This window comes from Festucalex cinctus, chromosome 12 (genome assembly GCF_051991245.1).
Source record: "Festucalex cinctus isolate MCC-2025b chromosome 12, RoL_Fcin_1.0, whole genome shotgun sequence".
Lineage (NCBI taxonomy): Eukaryota > Metazoa > Chordata > Actinopteri > Syngnathiformes > Syngnathidae > Festucalex > Festucalex cinctus.
In genome coordinates, this window is record NC_135422.1 from 25,169,025 (window position 1) to 25,192,541 (window position 23,517).

A 23,517-nucleotide genomic window follows, 5' to 3' on the forward strand; every position below is an offset into this window, starting at 1 on the left:
CCCAAAGCCAAATTTATTTAGGACAGCAAAGAGGAAGGACCAGTTAACTTTTTCTTTTTCTATTTTTTAATTACCTTTGGTTTATTTATTTTCTTTTTACGGTAGGATAGATAGATAGGAAATGTTTTGACTCTGTATGTGTGATAGTCGCAAATAAATGCATGTTTTTATAAAACTCTATTCTACCTAGGTCATCTGTGTGTTCCAGGGGTTTATTAATTATTTTATTAATACAAAGAACCATGAAAATTGAATGTAGTGACTTCAGATTATGAACACTTGATATAAGATTTTTATTGGTGTTGTTACAATACCGTTTTTTGGCCCCGGATACCGATTCCGATACACAGCTTTGTAGTATCGGCCGATGCCGATACTATACTATTTGTTTTTTTCTCAACATGAAAAGGCTGTCCTGCGATTGGTTCAGAGCATTCAAAGGCCAGTAGGATATTTTGGCTCAGAATGCAGTCAATATGTCACACATCAGTGAATGTCTTGCACGAGCAAGACACAAGATGCTGCATCCAAAGTCCTCGAATAAGAGTCGAAAATACAGGGAGTGCAGAATTATTAGGCAAGTTGTATTTTTGAAGATTCATTTTATTATTGAACAACAACTACGTTTTCAATGAACACAAACAACTCATAAATATCAAAGCTGAATATTTTAGGAAATTGAGGTGTGGCTTTTTTAGTTTCAGTATCTTAGGAGGATATGTGTGTGTGCAGGTGACGATGACATAATTGCATAATTATTAGGCAACTTAACAAAAAACAAATGTATACCAATTTCACTGATTTATTTTCACCAGGGAAACCAATATATCAACTCAAAATGTGCAAATATAAATTTCTGGCATTAAAAAACAAAACAAAAACAAATCAGAGACTAATATAGCAACCTTTCTTTGCAAGGACACTCAAAAGCCTGCCATCCATAGATTCCGTCAGTGTCTTGATCTGTTCACGATCAACACTGCGTGCAGCAGCAACCACAGCCTCCCAGACACTGTTCTGAGAGGTGTACTGTTTTCCCTCCGTGTAGATCTCACATTTAATGAGGGACCACAGATTCTCTATGGGGTCGAGATCAGGTGAACAAGGAGGCCATGTCATTATTTTTTCTTCTTTTAAACCTTCTTTGGCCAGCCACGCAGTGGAGTACTTGGATGCGTGTGATGGAGCATTGTCCTGCATGAAAATCATGTTTTTCTTGAATGATGCTGACTTCTTCCTGTACCACTGCTTGAAGAAGGTGTCTTCCAGGAACTGTCAGTAGGACTGGGAGTTGAGCTTGATGCCATTCTCAACACGAAAAGGTCCCACAAGCTCATCTTTGATGATACCAGCCCATACCAGTATCCCACCTTCACCTTGCTGGCGTTGAGTCGCAGTGGAGCTCTCTGCCCTTTACTGATCCAGCCACGGGCCCATCCATCTGGCCCATCAAGACTCATTTCATCAGTCCATAAAACCTTGGAAAAATCAGTCTTATGATATTTCTTGGCCCAGTCTTGACGTTTTATCTTGTGTCTTGTTCAGTGGTGGTCGTTTTTCAGCCTTCCTTACCTTGGCCATGTCCCTGAGTATTGCACACCTTGTGCTTTTTGGCACTCCAGTGATGTTGCAGCTCTGAAATATGGCAAAACTGGTGGCAAGTGTCATCTTGGCAGCTTCACGCTTGATTTTCCTCAGTTCACGAGCAGTTATTTTGCACCTTGTTCTTGCAACACGCTTCTTGCGACCCTGTTGACTATTTTGAATGAAACGCTTGATTGTTCGATGATCACGCTTCAAAAGCTTGGCAATTTTAAGAGTGCTGCATCCCACTGCAAGACATCTTACTATTTTTGACTTTTCGGAGTCCGTCAAATCTCTTTTCTGACCTATTTTGCCAAAGGAAAGGAAGATGCCTAATAATTATGCACACCTGATATAGGGTGTTTGTGTCATTAGACCATAACTCTTCTCATTACAGAGATGCACATCACGGATATGCTTAATTGGTAGTGGGCTTTCAAGCCGATATCGCTTGGAGTAGGACAACATGCATAAAGAAGATGATGTGGTCAAAATACTCATTTGCCTAATAATTCTGCACTCCCTGTAATGGTATCGGCATGTTACTTGTTAGTACTCACCAATGCCGATACCACTGTTTTAATACAGTATCGGGTTCTCTGCCGATACCAGTATCGTATCGGAACAACACTAATTTTTATCGTATATTTTGCTCCTAACACCAAGCAAAGTCAATATGTTGGCCCTTGAGGTTGCTGAGGAAATTACAACTCCCCTCAGTACCGTCCAAATTATTAATTGGTCGCTAATGACGACCCAATTATCACTACACTATTAAGGCATCCATTGCAATCTTTTTTTTTCAAGAATCACTTAAAGTAACAATAAGTTATGAACTCTCACCTTAAAAAAGAGATGAAAGATCTGTTCCCCCGCTCCATACTGAAGTCCTGACACGACCACATATGTAGAAAACAGTGCTCTGTCCTAAAAGTGATAACAAGCAGTTTTATGCTATTTGTGCTATTGTTTAAAAAAAAAAAAGCATGGGAGGATCATGCAATGTTATTTGTAATGGAAACAATTCACACAGCTCAATTATAAGGAATAAAACTAGAAAAATTTCAGAGGAAATTTTGGATGTGACTGCTGACTCTTGCAAGGTGGAAAGCCGAATGCACTGAACAGTTTGATGTTTGAAATGTTTATTTCGAATATATCAACATTATCTTAATACATAAATAAAATGACGATAATCAAGAAAAATAGAAAGTCAAAGAAAACAATGACATACAATAGTAAAAAAAACAATCGTGTATTCGAAAAGGAGTGAGAAGAAGTAAAACTTATTTACTCCCACCTCTTCTCCTTAAGTAAATGACATAACTTCCGTCCTCCTACATACACATAATACATGTAAACACACACCCAGAACCTAATTTACCACATAAACAGTTCCACCTTTAAATCTACTGCTTCAACCTATTTACATAATAAAACATCCATAAAGAAAACCATAAAACTAACCAAAACAAAGAAGGAAATAGCAAACAAACAAGCTGCAAATAAACAGCAAACAAACAAGCAAACCAACAAATAGAACAACTAACACACCTAATAAGTGAGCCCTCCTCATATTTCTTAAAAATCCCATGTTTATATAGTATTTTAAATTGACTCATATTTGTACAATGCTTCAACTCCCCACTAAATCCCTTCAGTAACCTCACCCCGCATACTGATAGACAAAAACTCTTTCTTGTTGTATGAAACCTAGGTTATTTAAAGTCACAATGTCTCCGTAGATTGTAACCATCATTGGAGTTCTTATTAAACAACTGTTGAATATTCTGTGGTAGTAAATTATATTTTGCTTTAAACATTATTTGCACTGTTTGATACTGTACCATGTCATGAAACTTAAGTAATTGAGACCTTAGAAATAATATGTTTGTATGATCCTGATAGCCAGCTTTGTGAATAATCCTTAAAATGCTCTTTTCTGTAGAATATTTATTGAATGTAGTGAGGTTTTGTAATTATTGCCCCAAACTTCAGCACAGTACTGCAAATAAGGAGAGACTAACGAACAGTACAGTGTGTGGAGGGATTTACTGTCTAACACCCTCTTCGCCTTATTTATTATTGCAATGTTTCTCGAAATTTTACTCTGTATATATTTAATATGTGGTTTCCAGCTAACTTTATCATCAATAATTACCCCCAAAAACTTGATTTCACGAACCCTCTCAATTTCTACCCCATCTACTATAATCTTCACCTGTGTATTCGTCGTACAATTTCCAAATAACATTTTGTTTTCCCTAAATTCAATGATAATTTGTTGCTATGAAACCATATTTTTAATTTGTTCATTTCTTTTGTTATTTCTTCCTGTAATTGCAACATATTATCCCCTGAGTAAAAAATATTAGTATCATCAGCAAATAGCACAGAATGTTGTATCCCAGAAACTACATGCATATCATTTATATACAAAATAAGGAGTTTAGGGCCTAGTACTGACCCCTGGGGGACACCACAAACAATATCCAAACATGATGAGGACTAATCACCCAACTTAACAAACTGCTGTCTCCTACTTCAATAACTTTTTATCCACTCAAGCACGATTCCCCTAATACCATATCGTTCTAGTTTATTTATTAATATATGATGGTTAATTGTATCAAATGCCTTCTTAATGTCTATAAATACCCCTGCAGAATATTTCTTATGATCTATAGCATTTGTAATTAGTTCTATTGCTTCTATTATTGCCAGTGTTGTTGATCTATTAGACCTAAATCCGTACTGGTTTTCAGCAAGGATGTTATATTTTTCCAAAAATGAGTCTAATCTATTTTGAAGAGTTTTTCCAATATTTTTGAAAATTGTGGTAGTAGAGAAATTGGTCTATAGTTAGTAAAGTAATGCTTGTTCCCAGTTTTATATATTTGTATGACCTTAGCTATCTTCATTTTATCTGGAAACCCACCAGTCTGAAATGATAGATTACAAATGTATGTTAAAGGTTTAGAAATTGCCTTAATTAACCTTTTTACTAGTGACATATCAATATCATTACAATCCATAGATTTTTTATGTTTATTTTTAATGACTATGTCCACTATTTCTTGTTCGGTTACAGCTTTAAGAAAAAAAGAATTAGGATTTTTCTCTGGTAAATATTCCTCATAGTTTCCAATATCAGGTATGTGTTTCGCTAATGTAGGTCCCACATTTACAAAAGAATCATTAAATCTATTAGCTACTTCATCCATGTTATACGTCTCTACAGTCTCATCAATAAAATACTTCGGCAAACTATAGTCCTTATTACTGTTTCTTATAATAAGCTTGAGCATCTTCCATGTTCCTTTGATGTTGTGTTTATTATCCTCTAATATCCTTGTATAATAATTTTTCTTACTGGCTCGTATAATATTAGTTAACTTGTTTTTGTATTGTTTGTACTTATATTCTGCCTCTGTAGTTCTCTGTCTAGTGAAATCTCTATAAAGTGCATTCTTCTTTTTACATGCATTTTTTTAATCCTGTTGACATCCATGGACAGATATCATATTTTTGCTTCTTATTGTATTTCTTAATTGGACAGTGCTTGTCATATAATTGGGTGAATATTTTTAAAAATTCATTGTATGCATGGTCAACATTATTACTGTTATATATTGTTTCCCAATTTTGTTCCAACAGTTCATTTCTTAGCAAGTTTATGGATTCCTCGGCCTTTACTCGTCTATATTATATATTGTTTCCCAATTTTTTCTCTATTTTTACCCCAAGTGTTGTATTGTAAATTGAACAACACTGGAAGATGATCACTAATATCATTAATCAATAATCCACTAATTGGCTGATTATTAATGTCATTTGTAAAAATGTTGTCAATGAGAGTAGCAGAGGTGGATGTAATTCTGCTTGGTCTGGTGATCCTGGGGAAAAAAACTCATGCTGTACATCGTATCTATGAAGTCGTTTGTAGGTTTGCCAAATGTTTGCCAAATGTTGGTGTACTTTACCTCTAAATCAGTCAGCAAGCTAGCATTAGCATGCTAAGCTAACTTAGCATTAGTAATGGCATGATAACTTAACATTAGCATTAGCATACTAACTTAGCATTAGCATATTAAGCTAGCATTGGCATATTAAGTTAGCATTAGCTTGCTAAATTAGCATTAGCATTAATATGCTAACTTAGCATTAGTGTGCTAATTTGGCATTAGCATTAGCATGCTAAGCTAGCATTAGCACAGTGATGCCCAAACTACAGTCCGGGGGCCATTTGCGGCACGCCATCTATTTTTTTGCGGCCCTTAGTATATACAAAAAAATTACTTTTGACACAGCCTGTTTCCCTAGATATATAAAGAAACTATTTAAATCTAAAACAGAAATATTTCTTTTTGTAATTTAATTAATTAAGTGAGTGATTTAAGTCCCAGAAGCAAAACTGTTTTCCTACATGTTCCGCTGTCTGTGTCAAGGTCTAATTTGTGGACACATCACATTAATGATTAACTAAGATGCTCAAGTGATTTAAAATTTGTCATTTTATTACTTTTTATTATTATTATTTATTATGAATTGACTTATTAGTTTTAGCGTGTTGAATAAAGTTAAACAATTTCAAAATGGCTCTAGCATCCTTCGATTATTCTGTATGCGGCCCTCAAATGAAAAATTTTGGACACCCCTGCATTAGCATGCTGACTTAACATTAGCGGTAGCATGCTGACTTAGCATTAGCATGCTAACTTAATATTAGCATGCTAAGCTAGCATTAGTGTGTTAACCTAGCATTACATGCTACGATAGTAGCATGCAAACTTAGCATTAGCATGCTAACTTTAACTTCACTTCGGTAAATGTATGTGTGCGCAGCGTGGCTTGGAAAAAGGTGCTTAATTTGTGGCTCTTTTCCCCCATTCTCCATTCATTCCTATGGGACTTTTTGGTGGGTTATTTTGGGAGTTGCGTCGCCATGGTAACTCGGAATTCCGAGAAAAAAAATAAAAAATGGTTAGCCGCCGAATCAGATCGAGCCGCATCTTTTGATACCTCATTTGTGCCGGTACGTTCAACGGTTCGGGCCGCAATTTTTCTGAAAAAATTCCGCTATAATAAACGCCGGGGCAGTTTTCTAGGATAGTAATATGTGCCTGCTTTGCTTCGCAAGCAGTAACTCCGCTACTGCTTTGCTCCGCAGCAGTCACATAATTAAAGTAGATGTGTAGTTTTGTTTGATTGGGGGGGGGTCTGGTATTGAAGGTATTGGTATTGAAGGGTTTTCTGAGTCCCCAACAACCCTCACTCAGACCCCCCCAAAGAAACAAAACTGCACATTTCTGAGTGGCCTTTTATTGTGGGCAGTCTAAGGCACACCTGTGCACTAATCATGGTGTCTTATCAGCATCTTGATATGCCACACCTGTGAGGTGGGATGGATTATCTCGGCAAAGGAGAAGTGTTCACAATCACAGATTTAAACTGGTTTGTTTGAGAGAAATGGTGATATTGTGTATGTGGAAAAAGTTTAAGATCATCTCATAAAAAGAATGGGAACAAAAAAAAAAGTTGTGTTGATATTTTAGTTGAGTGTATTTGAATGAATGTGGAATGCTTGTGAATTGTTTATTATAATAATCATGTGAAATGACATTGAATATAATGAATGTGAAGTTAAATAACGATTACCACATGGAATTGGACTTGGACCAAAATCTGTTCCAAGCGGGATTCAAACACAGATCTCCCGCATCCTTGGCATGCGCTTTAATTAACCACCTCATTAATATTTGACATGGGATGTATTGAATAATACAGTATAATACTAAAAGCTGTCATTGAATTTGCAGATTGCTATGTTGAATGAGTGAATGATATTGAAAATATTGAATAATATTGAATTATTATTATTTAAATGCTGAAAAGCATTCCCACATATGTTGGTTCTAACCTTTCTTCTTCTTTGTTGTGGTTGTGCTCTCAGGCTGTGTGTTTTTGTTTTTTTCTATTAGCCTCTGATTGAGGGATGGGGCGTGTCCTCCTGCGCCGCACCTGTTTCCCATCCTCAATCAAGCCTTCATAAGGACTGTGACTGCCGACTCTCCTCGTCGGTTATTGACCTTGCTACGTCTTCGCCTTATGCATTATTCTGACCTCGTGTGAATTTGTTATACCTATAGCCTCGTCTCTTGTTTCCAGTTTGTTTCGTGAGTCCTTTTGATTCATAGTTTTCTGTTATTTCCTCAGCTTTTGCTAGAGTTTATCTTCGCCTTGAACCCTTTTTGCTCCGTAGTTTTATGTTTCCTCAGCTTGACGCCTGAGTGTTTGATATCCACATGTTTTCTACGTCGCCTTTAGTTATCCGCTTTTTACAGTGCGTTTTGTGTTTGGTTTTGTTTATTCGCGTAGTGCGGTTTTTGTAGCCCTCGGGTATATTTTTGTTACCATCTCACCTTGCAGCTTCATTCCGGGAGCCGGTCCTCTCACTCCCTGCACGCTACGGTGGTGAGCCCGCTGATTGTGGCCACTTTCGACACCACTGCTCGATCATCTTTGATCAGCAACCTCAGACCTATCCTAGCGATAGTGCTAAGGTTGCATTTATGATGAGTCTACTGCCTGGTCGGGCAGCAGCATGGGCGATGGCGATTAGCAAGTCTCGGGCGGATCTCCGGTCATCGTGTTCGGATTTTGTTTCCGAGTTCCGACGCGTTTTTGACCATCCCGTGCGGGGGCGCGAGGCAGGGAGTCGGCTGATGGACTGTGGACAGGGAGACGGCACCGTGGCCGACTATTCTATTTATTTCCCCACGCTTGCCGCAGAGAGTGGCTTTAATGAGCCAGCACTTTGTTGTCTTTTCCGTTGTGGACTCACCTCGAAAGTCAAGGATGAACTTTCACTTCGTGATGACACGAACAGTTTGGAGAAGCTTATCTCTCTTGCGATTCGGTTGGACAATCGCCTCCGTGAGAGGCGACACGAGCGAGGAGCCGAACTCTCCACACGCTGCGTCAGCGTCGCCTGGATCCCCCGTTCTGGCTCTGGGAGATCAGGGAGAGGAGCCAATGCAGATTGGCGGAGGTCGCCTGACGCCTGAGGAACGTGCACGCTGCCTGGGGACTGGTGCGTGCCTCTACTGCGGTCAGCTCTACCACAGGGTGGCTACCTGTCCGTTGCTGTCTCTACGCCGCGTCTTGCTCAGGACCAGAATGGGCCATCGCCAGGCCCAAGAGACTCTGCCCACCCCTGCCTCCAACCCCAAGGGACCGCCGCGTGAGTACTAGGGGTGGGACAAAAAACCGATTCGACCGAACCATCGGTCGTCAAGGGGAGCTAAACGGCCGTATCGGTAGCAGAATTGTCAACCGATACAAAATCCGCCGGGAATCCTTAGATACATTGCTTGTCAAGCTGTGGACCGGATATCGCGTTGCTGTGAATCGGTTGCGAGTGAGGCTTTATGGTTTTCATAACAATAGCAAGAGTTCTGCACCGTGCTCTACTTGTTTTGTTTACATTTCAGTAGCAGCACTATTCAAGCTACTTCCGTGTTTACAGAGAGCTAGCAAAGTAGCGCTCAGAGACGCTTCATTCCCCGGATGTTGTAAACATAATGCAAAGACGTTACGCACCTTGGGGGGGAGCCTACCGTCAACGCCGTGCTCGCGACACGCGCACAACGAGTGACAACATGCAACAGTGGAGACAGTTAGCAGAAGCCGGTGCCGTACATCTCGGTATTTCCCATGGCTATCGAGTCCTCTCGGTGCACTTGTATGTCCCGGGCCGGCGTTGGTACTGCGCGCGAGCCAAAAAGAATAACTCCCGTGACGATCCAATGCATGGATTCAAACGACACAGGTATGTCCCACAGCGAACACACCAGCTAAGCTAAAAGCACACTGCAAGTATCTCATTTCTCAGTTTGTGGCTCCCTGTCAATGTACACAACTAGCATGAGCAGCAGGGAACTGAGAAGTGCCCGCAACTACGTCATCAAACTCAAAATGAACGACAGCCCAAAAAACAAAACAAACAGTAGTGATTCCGTGGTCATCATCGTGTCTCAGATTAAAAAAACAAAAAAAGATGTCATACATTAACCAAAAATGAATGTAATGGCAAAGAAAAACAAAAATTGTTAAAAACAAAAATTGTTAATAAAAAGGGAAATGCACTTTTGGAAATATTTTTGGACATATTAAGTTGTTAAAATGTGTTTGATAGATTTATTGTTCCATAAGGTGGCTTCATATTTCTTTTGGCTGGACGGTAGGTTTATTTCATGTCTTAAATTTATGTTTCTGAAATACTTCACAATGTGGACATATTCTGTTTAATTGTGTTGGTGTCTTTTTAAAGGTTAAATATTTATATTTCAAATTGAATTATCAGCCTTTTGTTTTCCTGATCCTGATTTTGAATTAAAAAACAAAAAACAATTATAACTGTCAATAACAACTAATAAATATTTAAACTGATACATTTTTCAGTCATATCGCCCAGCCCTTTGTTCCGGTCGATTTAAATAATTGATTCAATATATAAAAATATATAAGACATTGTTGTTGTTATTTTTTTACACATTTGTAGATACTGTAAAAATTTGTGGTGTTTTAAGATTAATGTTTACAAGCAACAAATGTCACTATAAGTTTTGAATATTGAAATTAATCGTATCGAATCGAAAATTGTATCGGTCCTAAACTTAATCGAACCGTATCGAACCGTTCTGTTCTGAAAGATAATCGTTTTTCAATCGAATCGCAACTTGTGTATCGAGATACATATCGAATCGGCCTCATGTCAGAGATTCCCACCCCTAGTGAGTACTGCGAGTCAGTTTTGCCTCAGGCCCAGGTTGACCAGCCGGAAATTAGAAGGCTCCAATTAGCGGGGGAGGTTTCTTGGGGAACCGCGCGGAACGGGGTGGTGGCTTTGGTCGACTCGGGGGCAGACGACAACTTTGTCGACACCGGAGTGCTCAAAGCTTTAGGCTACGAGCCTATACCATTACTCAAGGAACGGCGGGTGTACAGTCTAGACCAGGGGTGTCAAACTCATGTTAGCTCACGGGCCGCATGGAGGAAAATATATTACCAAGTGGGCCGCATCGGTAAAATAACGGTAGATAACTTAAAAAACGATTGCCGCCAATTATACGCAGATTTTTGCTATTTGTGTGCTAGGCCTAAATTACGGAGCTCAACTGTCATCATATTGTTCCAAGAAGTAACACAAATGCGAATGGCACGTGGCAAGACTTGCGCCTGTATGAGTTCCGGACGTGTTAAATCTACCTGCTTTGCATATATATATATATATATATATATATATATATATATATATATATATATATATATATATATATATATATATATATATATATATTCCCGGAATGCATTGTGTGGCAAGTTAATGACATTATAAGGACGTTAATCCTTGTCATATCTCCAAGTATTTGTGTAATATTTAACACATTTATGTCGGTCTATGATTAAAAATAATAATAATAATAATACAAACCATATCTTTAAGTTGTGTGTAAAATCACGACATCCAGGACCATTCCCCCATACAAGTTGCATTGCTCATCTGAGGACTGCTTGTGAACGTACAAATTTATTATGTTTTGATTGTGGACGGCTGATTAATTAGTCCGACTTAAAATTTTATTTCATTTTTTTACTTTACAAAATCATCTCGCGGGCCGGATTAAACCGCTTTGCGGGCCTGATCCGGCCCGCGGGCCGCATGTTTGACACCACTGGTCTAGACGGACGCCTCCTGGGGGTGGTTACTCACTCGGCTGACCCGCTTACTCTTCGCCTCCTGGGAAATCACGTGGAGACCCTGAGTCTCTTAGTTATGCCTTCAAATTCGGCACCACTTGTTTTGGTGTTACCTTGGCTTAAGATTCATAACCCAGATACTGACTGGACTATACCACATTTGGAAAATTGGAGTGTTTTGTTATGGGCAGTGTCTACGCTCTGCTGAGGGGGGCCTCCTCCCTCATCCTGCTCATCAGGAGGAGGAGGAGGAGGAGGAGGAGATTTGTTTAGATAACATTCCCCAGGAGTACCATGATCGCCGTAGGGTTTTTAGTTAGGATAGAGCCAAATCCTTGCCTTCACACCGCACGTACGATTGCGTGATTGATTTAGTTCCGAACACTCGCCTACCTAGCTCTCACCCTTTTTCCAGTTACACAATCGGAGCAAGTTGCTCTTCGAGAGTATATTTCGGAGTCCCTTGCTGTTGGACTGATCCGGCCGTCCTCCTTTCCATTGGGTGCGGGGTGTTTCTTCGTTGATAAGAAGGATAAGTTGCTTCGCCCGTGTATCGATTATCGGGGTCTTAACGATATAACTGTCAAGAATAAATACCCGCTACCCCTTCTCGACTCTGCTTTCGCGCCTCTACAAAAGGCTAAGATCTTCTCCAAACTCGATTTTCGTAGCGCCTACCACCTGGTTCGTAGCCGTGAGGGGGATGAGTGGAAGACAGCTTTTAAGACCCCAATAGGGCACTTTTAATATCTTGTGATGCCGTTTGGGTTAACCAACGCACCAGCCGTATTCCAAAACCTGGTTAACGACGTCCTTCAGGACATGCTGAATGTGTTTTGTTTTATGTACCTTGATGACATTCTGATTTTTTTTTCCCGTAACAAAGAGGAACATTGTATGCATGTGAGCAAGGTTCTCCAGCGACTACTTGCTAATACTTGCATTCTGCTTCCTGCTTGCCTGGTGTGTAGACGCAATATGCTCTGCTCCTGCTTTGCTTTGCATTCTTTCAGCTGATAACTACTTTTTTCTTTCTTTTTCTGGGATTTTTCCTGGACATTTGCCTCGATATGGCTGTACTACCTTTTTGTTTGGTAGATACAACCAGCTGGGTGCATTTTTCAACATTTTTTTGGAAACTCCTCACGATAACGTGAGCACGGCCTGCGAATCAGCACGCGACTGCTACTAGCAGCATGGCTGGACGAATGATGCCTTCCATCTCGACCGATGAATACCACAAACTTCTTCAGAAGATGGCAGTGCTGGAGACAAGAATGCACCGCCTTGAAATGTTTGTGGAGGTGAATGGAAAATCGTGGAATGACACCACACTGCCAATGTCTCCAAACGGTGGTCATGAGCATGCTAACAAACAGCTAGCTCCATCCACCAACCCTCTGTGGAATGTGCTGGGAGCAAAGCCAAAACTGAGGAGTCGTCGCCCAACAGCTGGACCTGACCGCCAACTAATGCCTGAGGAAACACGTCGGCCTATGCAAAAGGCTACCTCAACCCCAAGAAATCAGTCTTGGACGTTGGTACCAGCAAGAAAAAGGAAACAGCAGGACGAGGGAGCCCCCAGGGGGAACGCTCTCCAGCACACCCTCCAAGGACTCCAAAAAGGGTGGGTACTCTGAGCTGCTGTTTGGTGCATATGCACAAACAACAGTCAGGACCCGTCCCCACCCGAAGGCGGAGGGAGGCTACCCTCTCGTCTACCGGGGTAAACCCCAACGTACTGGCGCTGAGCCGGGGGGGCAATAAGTATGCCCACACCTGCTCTGCGCCTCTCACCATGGGCAACTCCAGAGTGAAAGAGAGTCCAACCCCTCTCGAGAGGGCTGGTACCAGAGCCCAAGCTGTGTGTGGAGGCGAGTCCGACTATATCTAGTCGGAACTTCTCGGCCTCACACACCAGCTCGGGCTCCTTCCCTGCCAGAGAGGTGACATTCCATGTCCCGAGAGCCAGCTTCTGTAGCCGGGGGATCGGTCCGCCAAGGTCTCCCCCCTTGGCTGCCGCCCAGCCTGCTCAGCACCCGACCCCTTTGGCCCCTCCCACCGGTGGTGAGCCCGTGGGAATGGGGACCTACGTTGCCTTTTCGGGCTGTGCCCGGCCGGGCCCCATGGGTGCTCGCCAACGAGCCCCGCCTCCAGGCCTGGCTCCAGAGGGGGGCCCCGGTGACCCACGTCCGGGCAAGGGAAACGTGTTTCCAATAATATTTTACATCATAAGGGGTTTTATTCACATTTAGTCAATTTAGTCTTTTATAGGTTAGGCTGAGTGATACTGTATGTGTGATTGCCGAATTAATGTGTTGTCTAGAAATTCCATCTTCGTTTGAATCATTGTGTTTTGAGTGGATTATTAATTATTTTACTAAAGAACTCTGTAATTAAAGATAGTAGTGACTTCAGATTATGAAGACTGTTTTTTTTATTATTATTTATTTATTTTATTTTATTTTTTTTATTTTTTTTTATTTTATTTTTTTTTATTAATATATAATATTTATTAATATAAAAAAAATAAAATAAATAAAAAAAATAAAAATAAAAATAAAAAAAAGATTATGAAGACTGTTAATGGGATTTTATTGTTTGTTTTGCTCCTAAAACCAAGCAAAGTCAATGTGGTGCAATGTGGTGGTAGAGGAGGGAATTACAACTCCCCTCAATACTGCCCAAATGATTAATTTGTCAAAATGACGACCCAATTATCGCTACATGACGTATTCCCGGTTTTACATTTCACCTCGCGTTACCAAAATTTGAAGGCATATGTAACAGCCCTCGATGTTCAAAAAAAGTCTCTTGGAGCCAGACACTAAACCAAACACGATTTACTTTGGAATTTGTCCCCTTTTTTTGGCCGTTTTGTCTTATTTTAACAAACTCCTCCTTCAGAATATATCCGATCCATATGTAACAGTCCAGATCCGATCGTCTTCAAACTTGGTGTGTTTCATCTTAAAATGTTCAAGATGAACAGTTATCGAAAGCTTTTTATTTTGTCGGACGCCGCTGCCGTAGCCATGCATTGTTTGCTGCTTTTTTTATTGTCTAAACGTGTGAAAACTCGTGAAACTTTGCACACATCACACCTGTCATGAACATTAATATTTTAGAGATTTCTTGTGCAGTTTGCAATAAATGACTCAATAGTGCCCTATATACATTTATATGAAGCATTTACAAGTCAGCTAGATTTGTGAAAATTTGTGAGGCATTCCTATCAGCCTAAAACCTACAAAAAAGTATTTTGTAGACATATGCTAAACCGAACAGCAAGTCCGCCATTTTGATTTTATTTTGGGACTTGTGCGTCATTTTTGGCCTTTTAATGAAACTTTGCACACACAAAGCTTTGCAAAAACATTAACATTTTAGACAGTCTGTGTCCTATGCAACAGTACTCCAACGTGCCAGTACTCCGACGTGCAAGTACCCGTAAGTAAGAACTGCTTCTTGCTTGCCTAGTGTGTAGGCGCAATCTGCTCTGCTCCTGCTTTGCTTTGCATTCTTTCAGCTGATAACTGCTTTTTTTCTTTCTTTTTCTGGGATTTTTCCTGGACATTTGCCTCGATGTGGCTGTACTACCTTTTTGTTTGGTGGATACAACCAGCTGGGCGCATTTTTCAACATTTTGTAAACTCCTCACGATAACGTGAGCACGGCCTGCTAAAAAGCACGCAACTGCTACTAGCAGCATGGCTGGACGAATGATGACTTCCATCTCGCCCGATGAATACCACAAACTTCTTCAGAAGATTGCAGTGCTGGAGACAAGAATGCACCGCCTTGAAATGTTTGTGGAGGTGAATGGAAAATCGTGGAATGACACCACACAGCCAATGTCTCCAAACAGTGGTCATGAGCATGCTAACAAACAGCTAGCTCCATCCACCGTCCCTCCATGGAATGTGCTGGGAGCAAAGCCAAAACTGAGGAGTCGTCGCCCAACAGCTGGACCTGACCGCCAACTAATGCCTGAGGAAACACGTCGGCCTATGCAAAAGGCTACCTCAACCCCAAGACATCTTGGACGTTGGTACCAGCAAGAAAAAGGGACCCGTCTCTTGGCCGACAAAGACAAAATACTGATATCGAACTGAGAAACAGGTTTGCTGTGCTGTCGCCGAGCCAGCAAGCCTCGGGGGATCACAGCGCCAGTCAAAGGTATGAAACCGGACCTTCTCAGCAAATGCGTTCAGCTACTGAGACACAAACACTGATAATAGGCGACAAAGCCTTGTTTGGTGTTAAACGTCTGTGCAGCAGAAAAAACACAAAAGTTCTGTGTTTTGCTAATGACATGGTGCTGGACATTTCTGAAAAAGTCGACAAGATTGCTACTGACTACCCCGACTATGAGATCGATTGTGATTCACACAGGAGCATTCGATGTGTTGAAAAAAAGTCGGAGATACTGAAGCAAGACTTTATTACCCTTCTACACAAGATGATATGCCTAAACGCAGAGGTTTTTCTGAGTGGTCCTCTGCCTACTGTCCGACCAGGTGATGAGCGTTTCAATCGGATTATGTCACTCTCGAGATGGCTGAAAAGCATCTGTGCTTCTTACTCACTGAACTTTATTGACTATTTTTCTATGTTTTGTGAACGTCGCCATCTTTTCCAACGCAATGGGATTTATCTCAATAAGCAGGGAGTCAGATTACTGACAGCCAACATCTTCCATAGCGTGCGTCACTGGACGCTATGTTCCCAAAACAAAGGACATGAAACACAACAACCCATAAGAAGAGGATCTGGTGAGGCTGGCTCACTATCTTGCACTCCCTGCCCTTCAGAATAGATTGATTTGTCCTCATCTGCCCACACTCCAAACACCAAACATCCAGCTCCCCTGCTCCCGAACGACACCTGCCAAACACCACCACGACCACCACTACCACCACCAGTTTCACTACCAGATGCGCCCCTGCACTGTTCATCGCCCCCAAGCGACACCTGCCAGACAGCGCCACTACCGGATTCACTGCCGGATGCACCCCCGCGTTGTGCACCGCCCCCGAATGACCCGATGACTGACTCACCAGCGAGTCTCACCAACAGGTTGAGCAATCTGGTCAATCTCTCCATACAGCTAAATAAAAGTCTCTCCAGGCAGCTGCCTGCTGATGACGGTTTGCCCATGCTCCCCCCAAGACGCCACATTCAGCTATCTACTAATCGTCTGACTCCACCAAGCCTCAGCATACAGCTCCCCACCCGCCGACCTCCATCTTTGGCTATGGAGAATCTCAACTACAGCTCGGTCTGATATGCTTTGGGTCCAGACTACATCCATCCATCCATTTTCTTGACCGCTTATTCCTCACAAGGGTCGCGGGGGCTGCTGGCGCCTATCTCAGCTGGCTCTGGGCAGTAGGCGGGGGACACCCTGGACTGGTTGCCAACCAATCGCAGGGCACACAGAGACGAACAACCATCCACACTCACATGCACACCTAGGGACAATTCGGAGCGCCCAATTAACCTGCCATGCATGTCTTTGGAATGTGGGAGGAGACCGGAGTACCCGGAGAAGACCCACGCGGGCACGGGGAGAACATGCAAACTCCACCCAGGAAGGTCCGAGCCTGGACTCGAACCGGAGACCTCAGAACTGGGAAGCGACGTGCTAACCACTCGACTACCGTGCCGCCCCTCCAGACTACATATACAATATAAAAAAATGTGTGTTCCCAGAATAAGTCAGGACCCAAGGAAGCTTGTAGCATCCCTGTGATTACAAGAAATAGAAAGTTGGCAAAAGAAATGAGAAGAAATGTCAGAAGCTACAAACCTGGTCAGTATAGCTTGTCAACCTCTGACTAAACCAGCGTCTCCGATTACCACTGTGAGACTAGCGCTACTAAATACAAGATCACTCGTAAACAAATCATTGTTGATTCATGACATTATTATGACCTATGATCTTGACTTATTTCTCCTCAGTGAAACATGGCTAACAGAAGGTTCCTCTAAAGGTGTTGACATTTTATCTGTTGAGGTGAAAGATCTGGCTATTTCAGATCATTCCTGTGTGTTTTTTGAACTACAAACAATCCCAGAAGCTCAAACAACTACTTTCTCTATTAAAAAAAGGTACATAAATGAGAATACAAGCAACATGTTTATGGAATTAATGGCTGCATCACCAACTGTAAATGCAGAGACCGTTGATGAACTTCTGGATGAATTCACCTCAAAAATCTCAAATGTTTTGGATGCTGTTGCTCCGATTAAAACTAAGACAATTTCATCCCGAACTAAAACACCTTGGAGGTGTGCTACCAACATAATGACTTTGAAATCTAAATGCAGAAAAGTAAAGCGAAAGTGGAGAAAAACTAAACTCCAAGTTCATTTTGACCTGTACAGACAATGGCTTTGTCTTTTTAACCAAGTGTTAGACAACAACATTTTTCTGAAATTATTAGTAGGAACCTCAACAATACACGCACTCTATTTGCCGTGGTTGACAAACTTACAAATCCCCCAAATCAAACAGTGCCAGAACTCCTCTCAACAGATAAATACAATGAATTTGCCTGCTACTTTAGTGAAAAAGTACAAGCCATCAGGTCAAACATTGTTACAAACCAACAAAATAACAAAATGATGCAGCACTTAAAATCACCTAGGAATAATTTAATTACCATGACAGAATTTGACTCAGTGGATCAAAATACTGTAGTAGACTTGGTTCAGCAATTGAAACCTTCCACGAGCTGTCTTGACTCAATACCATCTGGCTTTTTCAAAACCATTGTGAAGTCTGTTCAGATCGATTTACAACAAATAATTAATTGCTCACTTCAATCAGGTGAGCTTCCTAAATCTCTGAAAGTAGCCGCCGTTAAGCCCATTCTAAAAAAGAGAACACTGGATGGCTCCCTGCTAGCAAATTATAGACCAATCGCAAACCTTCCCTTCGTAACTAAAATAGTTGAAAAAGTGGTTTTTAATCAACTCAGCAATTTCTTGAGCTTAAACGGACTTTTGGATAAATTCCAGTCAGGTTTCCGACCTCATCACAGTACAGAAACAGCTCTGATTAAAGTACTGAATGATATAAGATTGAGCACTGATGCAGGGAAGGTATCAGTGCTCGTCTTGTTGGACCTCAGTGCAGCATTTGACACGATTGATCATAATATACTGTTAGACAGGCTGGAAACTTGGGTGGGGTTAAATGGAACAGCCCTTAAATGGTTCAGGTCCTATTTGGAGGAAAGGAGTTACTTTGTGACCATTGGAAATTTTGAATCTGATCGAAAGGCCATGACATGTGGGGTCCCTCAAGGGTCAGTCCTTGGACCCCTGTTGTTCAGTCTGTATATGTTACCTTTGGGTCAAATGCTTCAGAACGCCGACGTTGACTATCATAGTTATGCAGATGACACACAATTGTATTTATCAATGTCCCCAAATGACAGCAGTTCTATTAACGTATTATGTCATTCTCTAGAGCAAGTTAACAACTGGATGAACCAAAATTTCCTTCAGCTGAATGAAAACAAAACGGAGCTCATTGTTTTCGGCAATAAAGAAAAGAGGATTGCTGTTAAAAAACAGCTTGAGTCACTGTCTTTCGAAACTAAAGACCAAGTTCGAAATCTTGGGGTACTAATAGATTCAGACCTGACCTTCAGAAATCATATTAAATTCATCACTAAAACAGCCTTTTACCAGCTGAAAAACATATCCAGACTGAAGGACTGCATGCTTCAAGCAGACCAAGAGAAGCTTATCCATGCTTTTATCTCCAGCAGACTAGATTACTGTAACGGTCTTCTGACTGGACTCTCTCAAAAGAACATGAGACAATTGCAGCTCATTCAGAATGCTGCAGCTCAAGTTCTGACCAAAACAAAGAGATCAGAACATATTACTCCAGTACTTAAGGATTTACACTGGCTCCCAGTCAGCTGTAGAATCGATTTTAAAGTTCTGCTACTCATCTATAAATCACGAAATGGTTTGGGTCCTGAATATATCCAAGAAATGCTGATTGAGTACAAACCCAGCAGGGCTCTGAGATCTACAGACTTGGGCCAACTAGTGGAACCCAGAGTTCGAAGCAAACATGGTGAAGCTGCATTTAGCTATTATGCTGCACACAGATGGAATAGGCTTCCAACAGAAGTGAAGTCAGCACCGAGTGTAAATGCTTTTAAATCCAGGTTAAAAACTTTGCTTTTTTCTTATACCTTTGATTAGGGACTTTTAAACAGCTTTAATTAAGTTTTTTTTAATTATTATTATTTTAAACTTCCTTATGTTAAATGTTTTAAAGTTTGTTGAATAATGTTTTAAGATTGTTATTGTATGTTCTTTTTAGTAAATTTTGTAACCTATTTTCATTTATTTTTCTTCCTCTGAATGTTAACTACTGTTTCTTGATGCTTATGTGTTGTCTTTCCTTGTGTAAAGCACATTGAGTTGCCTTGTGTATGAAATGTGCTATACAAATAAACTTGCCTTGCCTTGCCTAATAGACTGTATGTTAAAGCTGAGAAGTGCGAATTTCATTCCTCCTCCAGTGAAATTCTTGGGGTATGTGATCGAAGATGGCCAGATTAGGGCAGATGATGAAAAGATCCGCACGATTAAGGAATGGCCTCGTCCCTCCAGTCGCAAACAGCTTCAGAGATTTTGGGGGTTTGCAAATTTTTACCGGCGTTTTATAAAGAATTATAGCAAACTGGTTAGACCGCTTACTAGGCTAACCTCCGCTAAGCTTCGTTCCTTTTTTTTTTTTTTTTTTTTTTTTTAAGAGCTCAGAATTGTTCATTCGGTAGTCTTACCGATTCAACGTCTTATCATCATTGCTCTTTTTTTTTTTTTTTTTTTTGTGTGTGTGTGTGCGTGCGTTTGCGTGTGTGCGTTTGCGTGCGTGCGTTTGCGTGCGTGCGCGTGCGTGCGTGCGTGTGCGTGCAAATACGTATAAATTTATACTCATTAATTCACCTAAAGCCTTATAAATATCCCATTACCCTTCGCCTTAACCAGGTACTTCAGAATCTTGCCAGAGTCGTGAAGTTTAAATGGTCAGGAGACCAGAGAAAAGGTCAGAAAAAAAATAAAGAGAAAAGAAAGATAAATCAAAGTGAAATCCAGCACCGACCAAACACTTCCTGCCTTCCCCATGATTACAAAATCAAAGTCTTACGCCAACCCCGGAAGCCTCTAAATTCCAGCAAATTTAGCGAGATCTCAAGAGACCAGAGGAAAAACTAAAGAGAGGAAGGAGGGAAGGATCGATAAGGCAGAGTGAGATCCATAGAAGCCAGTACATCCAATCCATCAAAGTGAAATCCAGCACCAACAAAACCCCTCCTGCGTGGTTACAAAACCAGAGTCTTATGCCAACCCCAGAAGCCTCAAACTTCCAATAAATTGAGATCTCAAGTGACCAGAGGAAAAACTAAAAAGAGGAAGGAGGGAAGGATAGATAAAGCAAAGTGAGATCCACAGACACCAGCACCCACTGATTCAAGGGGCTGTGGGAGGGAGAGGCTACTTCTGTTGAGTTTCAGTGGATGCTGGTGCGACGGATCTGGCATGCATAAGGACCACCACCAAAGAAAGAAAGCCGTCAACCGCGGTCCAGCAAAGATGAACTTAATCCTGAAGATAGTGTGTCAAATGTAAGTAATAGAAGGAGTCAAAAAAGCAACAAGTCCAGTGTTGCATCTGCTAAACTAAAAGTGGCAGCAGAAAGGGCTGCAGTGTTGGCTCGTGTCAAAGTATTAAAGGAACGTCATGCTATTGAAGAAGAGGAAGCTAAGTTAAGAAGGAAAAAGGAGATGCTTGCCTTGGAGGCTGATCTGGCGACATCTGAAGCAATAATGGAAATTTATAATGCCAAAGAAACTCTTCTTTGGCATTATAGTCACAAGCAAGCTCAAATGCAAAGGACACATGTAGCAAGAGGGCAATCAAAAATGAACAAACTTTAAACCCCACTGCTCATGAGTTTATACTTCAACATACCAATGATAAACAAACAGCAATGCAAAGGGAAAAATCAAAAGTGCCCTTAACGAAAAAGAAGTCCGTGGATGTGAGACCAAAGCAATGGAATGCGTCCAGCACTAGTAAACAGCACCATCTACTGGAGCAAAGTGGAAAAGGGATGAAAATAAAGGAACAGTCTATACAAAGTGGAACACAACCTCAGTCATCAACCACTGTACATGTGCCTGGAGATCTTGTGACCATCATGAGCAAACAAACGGAAATTACAGCTGCTCTAATGAACCAGCAGCGCTCAATGACACTTCCACCAAGAGATATTCCAATTTTCGATGTGGATTCTCTGCATTATAGGACTTTTATCAAGGCGTTTGAACAAGGAGTGGAAAGTAAAGCAAGTGCAGCAGACAGTTTGTACTACTTGGAGCAATTTACCCAAGGCCAACCTCGTGAATTGGTGCAGAGTTGTCAACATATGGCTCCAGATTGTGGCTATGCTGTGGCAAAGGCTCTACTGCAGGATCATTATGGTAATCCATATAAAACTGCCACTGCATATATTAGCAAGGCTTTGTCATGGCAAACATTAAGAACAGATGATGTAAAGACACTCCAAAGCTATGCCCTATTTCTGCGCGGCTGTTGTAACATCATGGAGGAGCTGGAGTATGTGCAAGAATTGGACATGCCTGTTAACATGAGGGCAATTTTGGCAAAGTTGCCTTATAAGCTGAAAGAGCGCTGGCAGAGCAAGGCTCATGATATTATGGAATCTACTGGGCATAGAGCTGGATTTAGTGATATGGTGGAATTTATAGAACGTCATGTAAGATTATTTCAGATCCTTTCTTTGGAGATCTGCAAGACTACAGTTCTAACATACCATCATCAATTCAATATAAGTCGCAGCCCAGCCACAGAATGAAGGGGAATGTGGTGGCCAGCACAGTGACTGCTATAGATGCTAGCAGAAATGAAAGTGAACACTGTGTTTGCTGCTCTATGGAGCATTCTCTGGACAACTGTACGCAATTTAAGACACATTTAAGAGACACATGGATAAAGTGTTTTTATTGAAGAAAAGAGAAGTATGTTTTGGTTGTCTTCGGCAAGGCCATATTAGCCGTGACTGTCAAGCAAGACTAATGTGTGAAATCTGTAAACAAGATCATCCAACTGTTTTACATAAATTGTCAGACAGCTGCTCCAGAACTACCAGAACATGAATCAGAAACATCCGAGCCTATTCCCCTCCTACATAGCACTTGTGGACATACAGGGGCTGGTAAAAGTTGCACTATGCTGTCAGTGCTTCCTATTAAAGTAAAGGCTGCCAAAGGGGATCATGTGAAACTTACGCATTCTTGGATCTGGGCAGCACGGGAACATTTTGCTCTGAACAGCTGATGCAACGCCTGAGACTTCCTGGAAGAAAAACCCAAATTTTGCTGCGAACAATGAGTCAAACTAATATGAAGCCAGCGTTTTCCTTATTTTGCATTGAAGTGGCCGGTTTGGAGAGTTCAGTTTTATCCTCTCCCAGAAGTGCTTACACAGAAAGAAATGCCAGTCACCACAGATGATATGGTAACAGCTCAAGATTTGTTGAAGTGGCCATATTTGTCAAAGGTTCACATGCCAAACATTCATGCCAAAGTTGATCTGTTGATTGGTGCTAACGCACCCCAGCTCTTGGAGCCTTGGAGGGTCATTAAAAGTCAAGGAAATGGCCCATACGCTGTTAAAACTTTACTTGGCTGGGTGGTCAATGGCTCGCTGGATGGGAACGGTGACTTGGAAACTACAAGTGTAACAGTGAATCGTATTGGAGTTAGCAAGTTGGAGGAATTGTTAACAAACCAGTATAATCACGATTTCTGTGAGAAGCACATAGATAAACAGGAAATGTCAAGAGAAGACCAACAGTTTCACAATATAATGGAAACATCTGCAAAGTTACAGGAGGGAAAGTATGCTGTGAACTTACCATTCAAGAAAAAGGATATTCATCTGCCAAATAATTTGGCTGTGGCGCAGCAGAGGCTGCAAGGTCTAAAGAAAAGATTTAAGTTCAATCAGCACTTTCAGCAAGAATATGTGAAGTATATGAACAATATAATTGCTTGCAATTATGTGGAACAAGTACCAGAAGATCAAAGAGACCTGGACAATGGGAAAGTT

General features: G+C 41.2%; 1 protein-coding gene across 7 annotated transcripts in view; it reads right to left on the minus strand.

Annotated features, from left to right (window-relative positions):
- Window positions 1–23,517, minus strand: part of ak7b (adenylate kinase 7b) — a 784,344-nt gene that overhangs the window by 595,861 nt on the left and 164,966 nt on the right. For all 7 annotated transcript variants that reach the window (XM_077538608.1, XM_077538612.1, XM_077538611.1 and 4 more), the window contains one exon: window positions 2,428–2,511. In XM_077538608.1, coding sequence (XP_077394734.1) covers window positions 2,428–2,511 — 84 coding nt within the window. The remainder of the gene's footprint in view (window positions 1–2,427; window positions 2,512–23,517) is intronic.